Source organism: Mercenaria mercenaria, chromosome 16 (assembly GCF_021730395.1).
Source record: "Mercenaria mercenaria strain notata chromosome 16, MADL_Memer_1, whole genome shotgun sequence".
NCBI classification, from domain to species: domain Eukaryota; kingdom Metazoa; phylum Mollusca; class Bivalvia; order Venerida; family Veneridae; genus Mercenaria; species Mercenaria mercenaria.
This window is the reverse complement of record NC_069376.1, coordinates 17,498,213-17,517,708: the sequence shown is the minus strand read 5'-3', so window position 1 is coordinate 17,517,708 and position 19,496 is coordinate 17,498,213. Positions and strand designations below refer to the sequence as shown.

The following is a 19,496-nucleotide window of genomic DNA, read 5'->3' as shown; positions in this document are numbered from 1 at the left end:
AAAAGGGCCATAATTCTGACAAAATGCAAGTTAGAGTTATGGTTCTTGTCTTTCATAGTCAACTAATAATGACAAACAAGTGAGCACATTTTCAAAGCAGTAGCTCTTATAGTTTTTGAGAAAAGGTGGACCTTAACAAAGATTTAAACCAATGCCGACGCCGACACCGACGCCGATGATCAAGTGACGACAATACTTCGTAGATCTTTTTTCAAGAATCAGACTAGTTAAAATATTCCTTCTCATGTTACGGTATGTGTTTGAGTTGGGAGTTTGAGGGATACCAATTAATCGTAAAAAATATACCGGTAATTAAGTTTTAAATAAGTATAAAAAATATCTGGAATGTGAGATAAAAAGGGATGCGTGTTTGCGTGCAAGCGTGTCATAAGGTTAATAGTCGAGCTAAAAAGGGGCATAGATCAGTATTCATTAGTGCTAGATCAATGCACCTCGTCATGTATAATAAGGTGTGGAACAACAAATTCAAGTTTAGACCACATTCATTCAGTAGCATGAGCTGTCGAATAACAGCAATGCTGGACTATTTAATAGTGGTGTCACTAAAGAAATAAATTGAATGAATGTTGAAAAGGGACATGCAAAGAAGAGTTATGGAACCTGTGCACTGCATGTGGCCCGTATTCATAAAGAATCTTAGATAGAAATATCTCTTAGAAGTTAACATTTTCTAAGTTTTTCTCATGTTTGGCTTAAAATGTGTCTTAGAAACACTTTTGTCTAAGAATTGTACTAAGAACAAAATTTGGCTTGGAAATTATCTTAATTAGGTGATTTTTCTCTTAAAATTTAAGACAGGTGGCCATTTATCTTAACTTTTAAGAATTATCTTAGAAAAGTAAAAATAGAATAGACGCCATTGACCGCAATTAACAGTTTTTCATGAATTGCATATTTACTGTATAGACTTATTAGACTATTAAGCTTAATCTAACTTGTGACAGGCTTTCCTAATTTCTTATTAAATATAGACATAGAAATGAAACTAAGAAAAAAATATTCTTATACTTTTTTCGCTAAGATTTTTCTAAGTCGTTTTAAGAATAAGAACCTAAGAATATCTCTTAACTAAGTCTAAAAAATTAAGATAAGAAATTTCTTAGAGGTGATTCTAAGATTCTTTATGTACTGATCATTACATTAAATAAGATTGTGACCTAAATGTAGTGGATATTGATATACTGGCTTACATACAAGAACCTAACCAAAAATTGCTAAGTCAAACAAGAGCTGTCAGTGGACAGCGCGTTCGACTATTCCCACTGCTTGATAGTATAATATAAGCTATAAGTAAAACTTTAGCATTACAATAAGCATATTCTAAGTCGAAAAGGGGCCATAATTCAGTCAAAATGCTTAATAGAGTTGCCTCCTCCTTTTTACAGACTGGGGTTATGATGGTAAACAAGTATGCAAAATATGAAAGCAATCTCTCAATGGACTTTGAAAATATTTGGGGTGGTATGCAAACTTAAACATTTATGTGACGCTCACGCTCACGCCGACGCCGGGCGAGTAGGATAGCTCTCCTTTTTTCCGAATAGTCGAGCTAAAAAGGGATATAATTTTTAACAAGAGCTGTCTGCGGACAGCAACGTTCGGCTATTCAACAGCTTTGTCAAGAGAATGAATATGAAAGTCAAAAAGGGCATAGTTTTGTAAAATTGCAACACAGAATTAAGGAATCTGTACAATCCAAATCAGATTATACAAAACGTAAACGAAATAATCTTGAAAATTTGGTGAGTCCACCCGTTTTGATATTTTCAAATTTTTAGCTATCAAATGAAACAAACAGTTTGCTTGGGCTCAAAAAAGTAACTAAAAGTGCCCTATCTCTTGGACTATAAGGATAAAGCAAATCTATTGGGCAGAAAAAGTGAAACTGCGTCATACCGATTCAGAATGATTCGAGTAGAGCTAAAAGCTGAATCTTATATAATAAATAATAAAATCTGCGAAAAGATCCTTTGGAAGCACAGAACACAACCAGGCAACATAATAACAGACTCGGTTTGATTGAGTCTGTTCATGATGCAACACCCCTCACGCCCCCTAGCGGCATTATGCGAAATCCGGAAAGTCGCAATCCGCGAAAAAACAAATACATTTTTACGGATTTTTTTTATCAAACAGTATAGACATGATGAAAACAATTTTACATTTTTGTAATTACAAATGCAGGATTACACAAGACCACCCGAACCCTCGTCAATGAAATAAACGCACAATAGATCTGTGCAAAGGTAGTCGTCTATACTCGTCGAAAGAAAGAATAATGCAGAATGAGAGCTTGATGTAAGTATGGGTTCAAAATATGTAGTAATTTCTATGTCAAAAAGGGGCCATAACTGAACCAAAATCCGTGTCCTAGATATTTCGTATTGCATACACATGGAGATTATGATCGTAAGCAAGTGGTCAAGGTTACCAAGTCAAATGTCAGACAGTTTAGATAAAATTTGGACTGATACGAAAAATTTAACTGACTTCCAAGTCCAAAAATGACCAAAGACCCTTGACGGCAGACGGAGATTTTGACCATGAACAAGTGTCCATTTCTTCAAAGCTAAATGTAAAACAGTTGATACAAAATAATTATGAACTGGTACAAAAAACTTAACGAAGAATTTTATATTAATATAAGGAGCCATAATTCAAATAATATCTTTGATGGAGTTATGTACTGTTGTCTAAAACTGGACATGGCAATAGTACTCAAGTGTTAAAAGTTTTAAAGCTTTATGTCAAAAGATTTTGTCAAAATGGACTTGTACAAAAACTGACCCAATTCCCAAGTCCTACAAGATCTGTCCATAAGACAGCGTGCTTGATTTTTCTCTGCTTGAATCTGAATTAGCTCAGTGCTTAAATCTGAAATAGAGCTTTGCCAGTAAACACTTTATAAATCTTTAACCAAAACATTTTAAGTTAAAAAGGGACATTACTCTGCCAACATTCAAATCAGAATTACGAGTATTGTTTCTCATGGTGTAGACTTTGATATAAATAATCAAGTTTCAAGTCAAATGCTTATGAATGTAACATAGATATTTGACTTTATAAATAACTTTAACCAAAACACTATAAATTAAAAAGGGGCATAACTCTTTCAAAATTTAGACCAGAGTTATGGGGGTTGAATCTTCTTGTGTACTTTGATAGTAAATAAGTATTTTAAGTTTCTGGTCAAAAGCTATGATAGTAACAGAGATATTTGACATTATTAAAATCTTTAACCAACGACGACGCCGACGCTGTGGCGAGCAATATAGCTCTACTTTGTCTTCGAAATGTCGAGCTAAGAGGTCCTTAATTCATCCAAAATATTTGACAGAGTTATGTACTCTTGTTTAAAATAGAGAGTGTTATAATAACAAGTGATAAAAGTTTTAAAATGTACAGAAAATATGAACTGGGTCCAGCTGTTCAAAACTTTAACAGGCGATTAAGCTAACGGTTGATTAACTTTTAGAGTTATTTTTCGACATTTCAGAAGACTTAGAAAAAACAAATGAATGAGGTAAGAATTATATATGAACACTTAAAAAGCTTTACAATGAGATCAAAACATCATACTAGTGTTTCCCATCAAGTCTAGTATTTTGAATCAAAATTTAACCAGCAGTTAGTTTAACAGCCGATTAAAGTTTTGAACAACCGGACCCTGGTAAGAAAAAACTTAACCAAGATATGTAAGTTAAAAGGGGCCATACTTGAGACAAAATTTTGATGGAGTAATATACTCTTGCCTAAAACTGGACATGGTGATGGTACACATGTGTTGTAAGGTTAAAATGTTTTGTAAAATGTGTATTGATACGAAAAACTTAAAGACCTGCTTTAGTCATACCTTTTAACCTTAAATTCTCACTGAAAAAGCATGAAAATCCTGACTATAAACAGTGACGCCTGTCAAAATAGTCTACTTTATATAAAATTCTATATAAAATGCTTGTGGTTTTGTGTGCTAAAGTGTGGCGCGTGGCTGTTAACTGATACATATTGTAATCATGGGTCGCATACATACAATAGAATTTGAATAGCCTCGGAGCAGGGCTTTAAAAGATCCATTACTAAAACCCGAACGAGTATCAAATGAAAATCAGAGTTTGTAGCTGAGAATTCACATTTACAGAAAATATGACCAACTGCATCGGATCTGACCAAATAGTTGTGAATATTTTAAAGAATAACCAACATATAAACAAAAACCGTTTGCCTATTTCAAACCGAAAGTATGTTTTCCGACTGCTTACGAACCCGTCGCGCATCTTCGGATTTTTTTTTCGGAAGAATGCGCATGGCTACTAATAAACTTTGATAATGTGGCAGTTGACCTGAATACAATCGACACTGTTTATTGTCCAATACAGGTAAATCCAATAATTGCTTTGCAATAGATCTATGACAGATTATCTTTGAACACCCCTGGACTTATTGGACTCAACTGCCACATTATCAAAGTTTATTAGTATAATTTATAAATCGATCCAACGATAACGGGATGTTTACAAACATAGCATAGGGAATTCAACATTTTTGTAACTCATAAAAACTTCATGAAAATCATTCTTATAATACAGGTATAGTGGACGCAACTTGACCCCGATGGTTGACCTTTGCATTATAATACATAATAAGGTACAACCTATTATTTAAAATGAGTGTACGTAAAACACGAGCTGCACGAGAAAAAGGAAATATAATTTTGTGTAAATATAAATTAGTGTATTGGAAAGTTTTAATTGATCAAACGTAAGTATATATACTTTGATACTGCACTGTATACAAACTAATTCCATATAAATATACACGGCTACCCTAAGCACCCTTGATTTCTATAATGAAATAACCGATATGAATAATCAGCATAAGGTCAACCATCGCGGTCAAGTTGCGTCTACTATAATATACAGCTATACTGCAAGTTTTCGGGCGGACAATTTAGGCCCTTCCTGAATAGATGTGTTTTCACAAGTTGATCTGTAAATTTATTTTAAATTAGTCAGTTTCGTTTTAGAGTAATTCTAAGAATATAGATGAATAGCTATTTCACACTGTAGAAACAAAATGTGATTGAAATTTACCTACATACACTGATTTATGTACACATTGCTACATTAATTAAAAAATACATTAAACACATGGTCTTGGCCTAACATTTGTCATTGTCAATGTACAAATAAAAGCTTGTATATCTCATATTTTTCATGCAAATCATGTATAATAACTACCATGGAAATAAAAACAATACAGTCCGAAAGACAGCTAAAACCCCCGCCACTGTTATGGATAGTGAAAGGGTAAACCTTTGACCATGAGCTGTGACTTTGACCTTGAACCGACATGGCTAACTCGTGAATTCTGCAAATCGTCTTGGTGAGGTGATCATTTGACCTAAGTTTCATGAAACTCCTTCAAGGGGTTTAGGAGACGCATAGCTCAAACATCTGACCTTGAGTTGTGACCTTGAACTTGAGTTGACATGGTTGACTCATGAGTTCTTGATGTGGTGATCATTTGACCAAAGTTTGATGAAAATCCTTAAAAATAACCGAAGTATTAGACCTTGGTGACCTTGACCTTGGGTATAATGGGCCCAGTCCCTGTACTTTGTTTGTATACTGGACAATGTTTACCTAAAGTAACAGTAAGATATAAGCAACAGTAACAAAGATATGACAGAAAAACAAAGGTTGCCGAAAAAATTTAACCTTAAAAAAAACCGAAGTATTAGACCTTGGTGACCTTGACCTTGGGTATAATGGGATCAGCCCCTACACATACTTTGTTTGTATACTAGACAATGTTTATGTGAAGTTACAGTAAGATATAAGCAATAGTAACAAAGATATGACAAAAAACAAAAGTTGCCGAAAAACTTTAACCTTAAAAAAAACGAAGTATTAGACCTTGACCTTGGGTATAATGGGCCCAGCCCCTGTACTTTGTTTGTATACTGGACAATGTTTATGTAAAGTTACAGTAAGATATAAGCAACAATAACAAAGATATGACAGAAAAACAAAGGTTGCCGAAAACATTTAACCTTGAAAATAACCTAAGTATAACACCTTGGTGACCTTGATCTTAGGTATAATGGGCTCAGCCCCTACACATATATTGTTTGTATACTGGTCAATGTTTATGTGAAGTTACAGTAAGATATAAGCAATAGTAACAAAGATATGACAGAAAAACTTTAACCAAGAAGGGTCACGCCGATGCCGACGCTTGGGCGAGTAGTATAGCCCCACCCCACGCCCTATTCTCCAAATAGTGGAGCTAAAACGATAAACATAAAAGTAGGACAAAATAACCACCCATGTCAGTCTAAGAAAATACAAAAAGAATCATTCGTTTCTCTGCACATGTTTTGACTTGAAGGGAATATTGCACGGCTATCGTAATATTTAGATATATATTTCAAAATGTGTAGTCTTTTTTAAGATTTATGCTTTTTTTATTTGTCTTTATTTGGTACCTTTAATAAAGGTTTGACCCCAACGTCGTGGTGAGTACGATAGCTCTCCTTATTCTTTAACTAGTCGAGCTAAAACACATGTGGTATCATAATTAATTTATATAATGTAGGCAAATAATTTCATTTTCTTTGTCTATCCTGAAAGTTCTATTCTGTTGGTGAAGTAAATACCGTCTTAATTTCAGTGTGATACGTTTGTACATTTTTTTCAAACCCTAATTCATTTACTTAGACATTTGGTTGATAGAAAGGAGATATTAAAATCGTAGTATCCGCATCTCATCAAATACTAGTACCACGTTTAATTCCTCTCTCACCGGAATTCTGAACAGCGACTTCTGGCATACAGTGTAATACTCTCAACCATAACAAGGTTTGACAATGTGTGTGAGGCTGTCAATCAAATCAAACAGTAATTCATGTCAAAGAAAATTCAAATCAGCAGAGCAAGGGCATATGAAGTTATGTTTTTATTTACCTTAACGAGGACATTGTCTGTCAGCCTGGGCTTCAAGGGTGAAAGAGTTGTCTACCACAAACAACACGACAGGACAAATATAGACGCTAGATCAGTCAAGGCTTGAATTCATCTAAAACCATTATATCTTGACCATCACCGTAACGCTGAAAATTATATCATACATTGAAAGCAATTTTACTGCAATGTCAGCAAAAACAGTATAATTTTATGATACTAAAATGAAAGCCATTTAATCTTTTAATCTTATATAACAGTCGACGAGTTATGAAGGGATGAGCTGCTGCACAATAAAGCGCATAATCCAGTACCGGTATTTTACTTTTAGTTTATTATTTGAAATATTTCCAAGGAAAACTTCTTAATATAGATTTAAATCGCCCTTGGTCTGTAAAAACAGTTTCAGTGTACGACAACTGAACAATAAAATATTTTATGCCTGAAATTTTTTTTTTTTTTTTTTTTTTTTTTGTTTGGGTTACTTTACCCTTCCTATCCTTCTACATCTGTGGCAAAATTTCAAAAAAGTGGCAAAGATGAATGTTTTAAAGGCGAAAAATGCAAACTTGTCCTTAATTCATCAATGTAATCTCTTATGTTTTCTGTTAAGGTATTAGATTACTAACAGTAATGTTTGCTTGGTATATTCTGAAAGATAACTGTGTTTTGCACTATTTTGCAATTTTAAACAACTTTTACCGTACCGTTTTCTATAAATTTTGTATAACTTATGGTATCTCCTCAAGCTTATGTAGGAACAAATTTCAAAGTGACAGCCAATATCCAAAACGCTTGCAGATAATTCATTTTACCATTTAATTTAAATAAAAGAAACATCAAATTAATAGTAAACAATTACAAAACACAAAAAATGTCAATCTTATTTTTTTCTATGGTGTCTCAAGTAAACGGATTTAATGAGACAGAATTCATACTTCAACATTAAAAAAATAAGGTCGAATGCTGTGTTTCTGTTTTGAATTATGCTTACTTTATTTAAAAATAACCTTAGGGCAGACGTAAAACCTACCTAAATTTCGTCCACAATACATAATCCAAGAATGAGGGCAAAACAGAGAACTTTCACCGCGTGTAACTCAATATTTTTAAAGATGTGTAACTCTACCCCTTCTGTTGAAGTAGTAAATTTACTTTGAACACCAAGAAATCGCTTATCAGATTCATCTTTTTCCATTTTTGTACAAGAAATCAATAATAAGTCTTGAAAGAAGTAAAAACTTACCAGGAACAAGAGCACCGCCTTGCGGGTGCTGACGCTCACCTGACTTTTTAGTATAATAGAAAAATTGTCCTACCCATGATTTTCTAAATTCCAAAAAGGGTCATAATTCTTGCAAAAAGCAGGATGAAGTTATGTTTCTTGATGTACATAATAAGCTTATGATGGTGAACAACAGTTGCAAGTTTCAAATCAATAGCTTTAATAGGTTAGGAGAAAAGTTTACCTAAACACAAAACTTAACCAATAAATCTGATATTTTCTAAGTCCAAAAGGGGCCATAATTCTTGCAAAAAGCAAGAATGAGTTATGTTCTTTGCTGTACAGGGTCAGCTTATGATGGTGAACAAGTGTTGCAAATTTTAAAGCAATGGCTTTGATAGTTTATGAGAAAAGCTGACCTAAACATAAAACTTAACCAAGAAATCTGATTTTCTAAGTTCAACAGGGGCAATAATTCTTGCAAGAAGCAGGACAGAGTTATATTTCTTAATGTACAGGGTCTGCTTATGATGGTGAACAAGTGTTGCAAGTTTCAAAGCAATAGCTTTCATAGTTTAGGAGAAAACATGACCTAAACATAAAACTTAACCAAGAAATCTGACATTTTCTAAGTCCAAAAGGACACATAATTCTTGCAAAAAGCAGGATGAAGTTATGTTTCTCGCTGTACAGAGTCAGCTATTGATGGTGAACTAGTGTTGCAAGTTTCAAAGCGATACCTTTGATAGTTTAGGAGGAAAGCTGACCTAAACATAAAACTTAACCAGGCAACGCCGACGCCGATCAAATAATGGCAATAACTCATTATTTTTTTTTTAAAAAATCAGATCAGCTGAAAAGGAAAATAAGTGAAAAAAAATTGGTCTCAGTAGGGCTTGGCTTGAACCTGCAAACCTCTAAGAATCGCAGTAAAAGTAGGTTTATGAAAGGAATTGAATACTCTTCAAAAAGGAGGTTCTATCTAAACAAAAACAATAAAAAGAGAAAAGGATTAGAAACAAGAGTTGCCGGAGGACTGCAACGCTCGACATTTCAACAGACTTGTCAATTGAATGAATATTAAAGTCGAAAATGGAGCCTATTTTAACCAAGAGTGCCAAAATGGCTCTATGTCGCTCACCTGAGTAACACACCATAACAGTGAAAACATTTCTGACCTAGTGATTTCATCGAAACAAATATCCTGACCAATTTTCTTTAAGATTGGACAAAAAATTTGGCCTCGAGTGTATACAAGCATTTTCATTGATTTGACCTAGTGACCTTTTTTTCTTTTTTTTTTTTTTTTGGATTTAACGTCGCACCGACACATGATAGGTCATATGGCGACTTTACAGCTTTAATGGTGGAGGAAGACCCCAGGTGCCCCTCCGTGCATTATTTCATCACGAGCGGGCACCTGGGTAGAACCACCGACCTTCCGTAAGCCAGCTGAATGGCTTTCTCACATGAAGAATTCAACGCCCCGAGTGAGGGAGCTAGTGACCTAGATTTTGATCCCACATAACCCAGATTAGAACTCGTCCAAGACTTCATAATAAAACATAAGCGTACTGGCCAAGCTTTTTAAAGATAGAATACAAAATGTGACCCCTAGAGTGTAAACAAGCGTTTTTTAATTTGACCTGCAGACCAAGTTTTTGACCCCACATTACCCAGGTAAATAAAAACATCCGAGATTTTAGAGAGACATATATTCTGACCAAGTTTCATGCACATCAAATGAACAATGCAGCCCCTATTGCATACACAAGGTTTTTCTTTGATTTGACCAGGAAACCTAGCTTTTAGCCCCAGAACATATTTTTTTTTCACGAATATTCAGTCAAAATGCAGGCCCTACTGCGCACACACAGTTTTTCTTTGATATTACCGGTGATCTAATTTTTGACCATAGATGACCCATATTCAAACTTGACCTAAAACAAATACTAGTATTCTGACCAATTCTCAAGAGTTTCAAACTTAAAATGTGCTCTCTAGAATGTCTACAATATTTTCCTTTGATATGGCCTAGTAACCTTGTTTTTAACCCAACTTGACACAGATTCGAATTTGGCCTAATGATTATCAAGATAAACATTCTGACTAAGTTTCATAAAGATAGCTTTTCCATCTAATCCAGATTCAAATCTGACCTAGACACTATCAAGACAAACATTCTGACCAATTCTCATGAGCTTCAAACTTAAAATGTATGAACTCAAGAGTGTTAACAGGATTTTCCTTTGATCTCAACTATTGGTCTTGTTTTTGACCTCACATAACCCACTTTCAAACTTGACCTTACAATCACCAAGACAAACATTCTGACTAAGTTTCATAATGATTGGGTCACAACTGTGGGCTCTACAGTTTTAACAAGCTTTTCCTTTGATTTGACCGGGTGAGTTAGTTTTTAATTCCACATATCCCAGATTCAAATGACATAGAGGCCACCAAGACAAATATTATGACCAATTCTTATGAGTTTCGAACTTAAACTGTGGATTCTATAAGGGTGTTAACAAGATTTTTCTTTTGATCTAACCTACAGGCCTAGTTTTAAACCCAATATTACCTAGTTTCAAACTTTACCTAGAGAGTATCTATACAAACATTCTGACCAAGTTTCCTAAAGATCGGGTTACAACAGCGGCCTCTAGAGTGTTTAGGCAAATGTTGACGGACGACGCAAGACGGACGCCGGACAATGACCGGCCACAACAGCCGTTCACAATAGTTCCTCTTGAACGATTCGTGCTCAGGTGAGCTGAAAATGTTATGTAGAATAATGAAACCTGTGTAATGCATGTCAGATCATCACAGTAAACAAGTGTGTGATATTTCAATCCATTTCCATGAGTGGGTACTTGGATAACAGCTTACATACAAACAAAAATTATTATCAAAGGGGCATGATTTTGTAAAAATGCAAAGTAAAGTTATTATGTCCAATCATAATAATGAACAAGTGTGTGAAGTTTCAATCCATTCTCATTAGTGTTACATAGATACCAGCTTACATACAAAAAAATAACCAAAAACCGCTAAGCCGAAAAAGGGGGATAATTTTGCAGAGTTATTGGACCTGAGCAGTGTAAGTCAGTTCCATTCATAAGTGTGTGAAGTTTCAATCCTTTCCAACAAGTGGTTGCTAAGATACCAGCTTACATAAAAAACTTAATCAAAGTTCTAAGCCGACACCGACGCGGAGCCCACACACGAATGACTCCAATAGCTCTACATATCTTCGAAAAGTCGAGCTAAAATGAAAAAAAAAAAAGAAAAAAAAAGCGTACCTATTTTTCTGGGGCGTTACCCTACACAAACACTTTTTCGGCTTTATCAAAGTTACGTATTGCAAGATAACTCTAAGTTTACTTCCGCCACCAATGTCGCCTGGTGTCGTCTGCTATAAGCAAACGAGTTTCCGCAAGCAAGTTGAAGAATCTATGTTTAAAGAGCATGCGTATTATTCTCAAGTCGTCTGCCAGAAGCAACTGTTGTCGTTTGCTGGCAGCAAATGATATCGTCTGCTAGAAGCAGCTGGTTTCTTCTGCTAGAAAAGACTGGTGTCGTCTGCTAAAAAGAAGGACTTTTGCATGCAAACTGGATGACTATCTGTAAAATAAGGAACTAGTTGTCATACTGATGGGGCCGTTTTTAATCTTTAAAATCGTATGCATATGTGGTTCTCCATTGTAGGTACCAAAATTATCATTAATATAAATACCAGTCAATGTTATATAACTTGATAAATCTCTCAACATGTTCAGGAAAAAAATACAGAAAGAAACTGTCACAGAACCAATTGTGAGTTCATACTCACGACAGACCCAAGTTTACACGATTTTCAAATAAGTCAATAAACTCAGGATATCCAGATTCAGAACCTTGATCCTGGCTTTCCAACCAGTAGTTTAGCTCTCTTGTAAAAACACGGCTATGTCAAAGAAGTGAATTCGTCACAAAAGAAACAAAACAAAGTGCGACTGGAACTCGGACCATGTTAACTGCAATTACAAAGTTAATTAGTAGCTTACTTTTGAAAAAAGTTGATCGCCATGCAAACACAAGTGCCGGTATGACAGAGTCCAAGCACACCTCTGATGACCGGCATCGACCAGGTACCAGTGTACATCTGGCGACAGGCATCAATTGTGTACAACAACCCTTCTGGCAACTGCCATCGTTTGGGTAATACCACATCTCTGGTGGCCAGCATCGGCAGGGTACCAGCAAGACAGTCCTGCATTCTCTCGAGTTCCATTAACTTACATTTTTTTTCCTATAAATACAATGAAGTAGCCCGAGTTTCTCACACCGAAGTATGGAAACAAATAATTATCATGAATGTGAACATTTCAACACTTTCAATAACGAAAAGATACTTTTTCTCCGAATTTGACTTTTTCTGGATAAAATAAGATTTCGTATTAAAATGTTGAGGTTTATCAAACTCATATACCGATACTCGATGATTTGAACCAAGTCTCAACCTTGACCTTGCTTAGACAACAGCACTGCTGTGAGTACAATCAAATTGCTTGTTGCCTCAAATCAGACCAATCATGAAATGTTTTGGAACTGTATACCAGTTACTTAGCGTTACTAAGCTACATTCAATCATTACCTACACCGACTTCGTTATAAATGATAAGCAAGTCCTTACGTGTGTGATCCAGGAATCCGCTTCTTGTCGGACGGTTCATGTTCCTCGACGGACAGTTCCGGCTATCGTCGGAGAGTTTGGGTCTCTCGTCGGACAGTTTGAGTATTTCTTTCTTCGGAGTCAAGGTCTGTGTGCACATTCAAATGCTCTAAAGAATCGTACCGAGAGAAAATGAGCGCCGCCAAGCGGGGCAATATACACCCGAAGGCTTACATCATAGGATGGGAGCAAAATTTTAAGAACTTGACTGTTGTAGCTTCAAAGGACTGGAACAACAAAAGGAAAACTTCAAAAAACAAATCTAAGTCCACAAAAAAAATATTCAAAGTCTACAAAAAATCCTTATCAGGTATAGGTCTGTAAAAGTACACCTTGAAATTGGAGGTACTATCCGTGTTGTACCACAGAAAAGTTGTCTCGGTTTTTCCCTACGGCCAATAATAAAAAAGTTTCAAAATAATCTATTTATAGTAACATAAAAGGGAAGTAATTCAAAAAAAATATTATAAGTACAAAAAAGAGATCTGCCAAATAAAACAAGAGCAGTGCAAGCACAGCAATATACATCAAATAGCAAAGTCAGAATAATATTACCCTTAAAAAGTTGAAATATCCAACAGCGCTTGAATCGTTCAAATGTGGGAACATTTTTGACCAAAATCATAGCAGTTAAGGTACTGCTGACACATCACACTATGTTTATTATAGACCGACCTGAAGCACATGACATCCAAAATACTCGACATTGTTCGTTGGAGATAAAACTTTTTGTAAATACTTTAAATCTCAAGGGTAAGTTTCAAGGACACAAAGGCGGACAGAACGGCGACAAGACACAGCTCAGAATATGACTTGATCCTGAGGTATAAAAATGACTAGCTAAAAGTAAAATAAGTTTTGCAAATTTGATAGCATTATCAACTAATCATTAAAAGACAAAGAAATGCAAGCAATGGAATTAAACAGCCTAGATCAGATAATAGTTAATTAAGTTAAAGAAAAATGAAATATGCCCACATATAAGTTGGTTATGGAACTTGACTCCTATCAATAGTTTATATAACGAAGACAATGTGAAGTTTCAAATAAATAAGTAAAGTTGGAGAAATACTGCATGTAAACAACAAATTTCATATCTAAAAAAAGGAGAGTTGCATAATTTGTCATACAAACACACTTTCACGAGCTTGGGCAACATCACCCATGAGTGTAATTAAGTCAAAAAAGAAAAAAATAATTACAAATCATATATCAAAATATGTTTGTATGTTTAAAAATAAATCCTAATTTTCTAAGTCCCAAAGGGGCATTAATTTTAGGCCAACCAAAAAGAACAGAGTTATACTACTGTAACAAATAGAATATTAAAAGCGAAAAAAGAACAATGCGAACGTTTCAACCAAATTTCTGCGCTTATGTTTTCGGAGATATTAATATGCTAAGTTCGAAATTATTAAAAACATTTTCTAATCAAAGGGTCTAAAATTTGCTCTAAAATAATGTCGCAAGGATAAATGAACTGACCCGTAAATTTGTAACTTTGACCAAGAAAAACGAAAAAAATTTACAAAGACTATTCTACTTACAACGATACTAAATAAGATACATGCATGAACAAAAACAAACCACATTACACCACGCCACACCAAACGCATCACAACACCTCCGACGAACCCACCCACACCACTTACGAAGCCACACAAACCTAACCCATACATCGAAATCACATCAAAACACCAACCATGCAACAGAAACCATACAAACACAAAGCAAAGTAAAAACCTACCCATAAGTGACCTACACCAGAAACGACCCTCCAAACATCCACTCAACACGTAACAAATGCAAACATTTCCCAAGTTTCTAAGAAAATCCTCGACAATCACCAAGTCACAAAAGGCGGACCACAACACTACCATACACCAGAAAAACCCCTAAGAGACCTTGACCTTGAACCAAGAATGCCAACACAACACTACATACATCAAGGACATACATCTTGAAACTACCATCATCACACAGTACACGACACAAAAAATGCAACACGACAGAACGACGACAGACGACACCACCATACAACATAATACGTCCAACTCGGCAACAAAAGGCATAAACTCATATAAAGTTTAAAGTAATGACTGTTGGCAATTTTGATAGTCATATCAAACAATAATCAATTAAAAGACAAAAAGAAAAGAAGCAATGGAGAATTAAAACAGTGCACATGATGATCAGATAATAGTTAATTTAAGTTAAAGATATAAAATGAAAATGAATGCCCGCATATAAGTTGGTTGAAAACTGCACGTCTAATATTTGAGTATAACGAAAAGATAAGAGAAAGGGAAAGAAAAAAGAAAACAAATCGTGCAGACGAAAATTACATACCTGCCTGCACAAAAAAAGGACCGAGTTGCAATAGACTATATTGTGACATTTACAAAACATGACATCTTTACACGCGCTTGTACAGTCAACATCAGCCAACATAGCTGCAACATACACAATCACAACACAAGGTACAGACAAAATAATACAACACAAGTAAAAATCAAAATACCTGTTCATGATATTTTAAACAAAAATCCTATTTTCTTAAGTCTGTATCTTCAAAGCCGCTTGCGCCTTTATTCTTCAAGTGCCTCAATATCCTCGAAAAAGGGAGAACAATATAACTTATATAACTTAACTAAATAGAAAGAATAAAAAGCAGAAATAAAAAAGAACAACTGCGCGCGTTTTACGCAACCCAAGATGTCGTCTGCGCTTGATGTCTGTTCGTCTGCATATTTTATGATATGGCGCTCAAGCTCTCTGAAATTGATTGGAGAAGTAATCATTATAATACACTGCAATATCAAACTTATTCTAAAATATTTGTACAGGAATAAATCTAGTAAATATATGTCGCTAAGGCCATAAACATAAAACACCGTAAATTTCAACTTTCTGAAACAGACAAAAGAAAAACCCGACATAACAAACAATTCGCAGCACAAAGAACTATTTTCAATAAAACAAAACAAACGATCTCAAATACAACAGAAACAACCGCATTGAAAAAAACAAAACAACACCACCATAAACACAACAACACCACTACAAACACAAAAACACCATCACAAACACCACCATACACACAGAAACGCCACCACAAACACCACCTTACACACAGAAACGCCACCACAAACACCACCATACACACAGAAACACCATCACAAACACCACCATACACACAGAAACACCATCACAAACACCACCATACACACAGAAAAACCACCACAAACACTACCATACACACAGAAACACCATCACAAACACCACCATACACACAGAAACACAATCACAAACACCACCATACACACAGAAACGCCTCTACAAACACCACCATACCCACAGAAAGGCGACCACATACACTACCATACACACAGAAACACCACCACAAACACCACCATACCCACAGAAACGCCACCACAAACACTACCATACACACAGAAACACCATCACAAACACCACCATACACACAGAAACACCATCACAAACACCACCATACACACAGAACAACACCACAAACACCACCATACACACATAAACGCCATCACAAACACCACCATACACACAGAAAGGCGGCCACAAACACTACCATACACACAGAAACGCCACCACAAACACCACCATGCACACAGAAACGCCGCCACAAACACCACCATACACACAAAAACGCCATCACAAACACCACTATACACACAGAAATGCCACCACAAACACCACCAAAGTAGGCAATGTAAATAAATCCCTGGCTAAACAACAAACACCGAACACACAGTACTACGAAACGAAGACAAACAAGGTAGAACTGACTCCCAATTGACCCATAATTCAGTCAAGGGTAACTTTTTTTTTACTTTAATTCAAGTTCACCTTGAATTCATTTACAGGTCTTAACAGGGTTTAGCCTATTTAAAACTAAGCGTTCACCACGTGATCAATGGTTGGATTTCTCTCACTGTTGTATATTTTGTAGACTTTAATGTCGGTCATCCATTTATATCCATTTATATCATTGCCAACATGTAAATGTTACGTTTCCATGGTAACCCTGTTGAGTGCATAGTTACAGAAAAGTATGTGTAAAACAGAAGCAAACGTATTATAATATTGCCACAAGAAAGGAAAAGTAAACATACACACCTTCTATGCTCCAAAATCTGTTTTTTATTGGATTTAACGTCGCACCGACACATGATAGGTTATATGGCGACTTTCCAGCTTTATAGGTGGAGGAAGACCCCAGGTGTCCCTCCGTGCATTATTTCATCACGAGTGGGCACCTGGGTAGAACCACCGACCTTCCGTAAGCCAGCTGAATGGCTTCCTCACATGAAGAATTCAACGTCCCGAGTGAGGCTCCAACCAACAGCGATGAGGAGCAAGTAATTTGAAGTTTATAACAAGAGCACCGCCTTGCGGGTGCTGACGCTCGTCTGATGTTTTTGTATAATAGAAATATTGTCCTACCCATGATTTTCTAAGTTTAAAAAGGGCCAACATTTTTTCCACAAAAAGCAGGATAGAGTTATATTTCTTGATGTATAGCGTCCACTTATGATGGTGATAAACTGTTGCAAGTTTGATAGTTTATGCGAAAAGTTGACTTAAACATAATATTCAACCAAGAAAATGATATTCTAAGTCCAAAAGGGGCAATAATTATTGCAAAATGCAGGATGGAGTTTTGTTGCTTGCAGTACGGGGTCAGCTTATGATGGTGAACAAGTGTTGCAAGTTTCAAAGCAATAGCTTTGGTAGTTTAAGAGAAAAAGTTGACCTAAACGTAAAACGTAAACAAGAAAACTGATTTTCTAAGTCCAAAAGGGGCAATAATTCTTGCAGAAAGCAGGTTGGAGTTATGTTTCTTGCTATACAGGGTCAGCTTATGATGCTGAACAAATGTTCCAAGTTTTGAAGTAATAGCTTTAATAGTTTAGGAGAAAAGCTGACCTAAACATAAAACTTAACCAAGAAAACTGATTTTCTAAGTCCAAAAGGGGCAATATTTCTTGCAGAAAGCAGGTTGGAGTTATGTTTCTTGATGTACAGGGTCAGCTTATGATGGTGAACAAGTGTTGCAAGTTTCAAAGCAATAGCTTTTACAGTTTAGGAGAAAAGTTGACCTAAACATAAAACTTAACCAAGAAATCCGATATTTTCTAAGTACAAAAGGGGCCATAAATCTCGCAAAAAGCAGGATGGAGTTATGTTTCTTGCTATACAGGGATATCTTATGATGCTGAACAAGTGTTCCAAGTTTCAAAGCAAAAGCTTTGATAGTTTAGGAGGAAAGCTGACCTAAACATATAACTTAACCAGGCAACGCCGACGCAGACGCCGACGCAGACGCCGACGCCGACGCCGACAACCGCTCAAGTGATGACAATAACTCATCATTTTTTTTTTCAAAAAATCAGATGCGCTAAAAATAGACGAAGAGGAAAATGAAACACACACCCTATATGCTTCTAATCGGAACACACCACCATCAATGTTCTGTTCTGTATGTAAGGTCTTGATCCTTGTCGCAAAGACACGACCTAAAAGACAAGAATGAAAGTATAATTTTGTTTTTCATTTTTAAAGGTGGTTAATCAGATTTTGGTCAACTTTCAGATTTTTTAAAAACTTTACCTACTGATAAGTTACACTTATTTGTGTTTATCAAGTTCTTAATACACATCAGATTTTCACTGGAAGAATTTTCAAACTATGATTTTCCTATCCTGGTTGCCCAACCAAGATAGCGTTATTTTAGCATAAGTATAAATTTAATAAACATAAATTGCCTAAGGAATGTTATGAATATAAGCACTACTGTATTAGAGTTGTAAAAGATTTGCATTGACAAGAACATATTTTGCCAAATTCATTAGAAATGCAAGTTTATAAAATTATTATTACCTCCCTTTGTCTATCTTGGTTGCGCAACCCTGATAGATTTAAAATAAATCAATAACTTTGTTTCAAAACTTGCTATTTGTTTCAGGTAGTTGTAATATTCCAATATATATCAAACGCAAATGTAAAACTAGAAATTATATTGAAATTAAAAGAAATAATCCATTTTTTAAACACTTTTGTATTAAAGGGAGATAATTACAAAATTTCTTATGAAGTAATAAATCATACATTTTCAATAGGGATCTAACTTTATGTAATGGGTCTTTTTGTTCCTTTAATAAATCTCTAACAGAATATATAAATACTGAAAAATGTCAGAAAATGTTCCTCAAATGTGATTGACCACCTTTAAAGCAATCAAAGCTTGTTTTCGTGACAACATCACTTGGCTCAAAATCAATGAAGACGATTTATGAATAATATTACAGACAAGATAATGAACGTCGGTCATCTATTTACATCATTATATTTAGAGCAGGATGTAGATGTACGTTTCCATAGTAACCGTACTGGGTGTATTCGATACAGAAAGGCATGTGTAAGAACAGATGATTGTTGTTTTGAGTTTAACGCCGTTTTAGTTATGTAACGGCGGGCAGTTAACCTAACCAGTGTTCCTGGATTGTGTAAGAGCAGAAAAATGTTGAAGCGTTGCTTT

General features: G+C 35.3%; 1 protein-coding gene across 1 annotated transcript; it reads left to right on the top strand.

Moving 5' to 3' along the window:
- The first annotated feature begins 15,329 nt into the window (after positions 1-15,329).
- Positions 15,330-16,662, top strand: LOC128549255 (histidine-rich glycoprotein-like). The gene is made up of 2 exons (XM_053525788.1): positions 15,330-15,402; positions 15,842-16,662. Exons 1-2 carry the CDS (start codon positions 15,330-15,332, stop codon positions 16,660-16,662), a joined length of 894 nt encoding a protein of 297 aa, XP_053381763.1.
- The last annotated feature ends 2,834 nt before the right edge of the window (positions 16,663-19,496 follow it).

What these genes read in the sequence shown, in the direction of transcription:
- LOC128549255 (XM_053525788.1), top strand. Translation starts at nt 15,330, where the DNA reads ATGACATCTTTACACGCGCTTGTACAGTCAACATCAGCCAACATAGCT. An exon ending in ATACACAATCACAACACAAG is followed by an intron (nt 15,403 to 15,841) that starts GTACAGACAAAA and finishes TTTCTGAAACAG; the next exon opens with ACAAAAGAAAAACCCGACAT.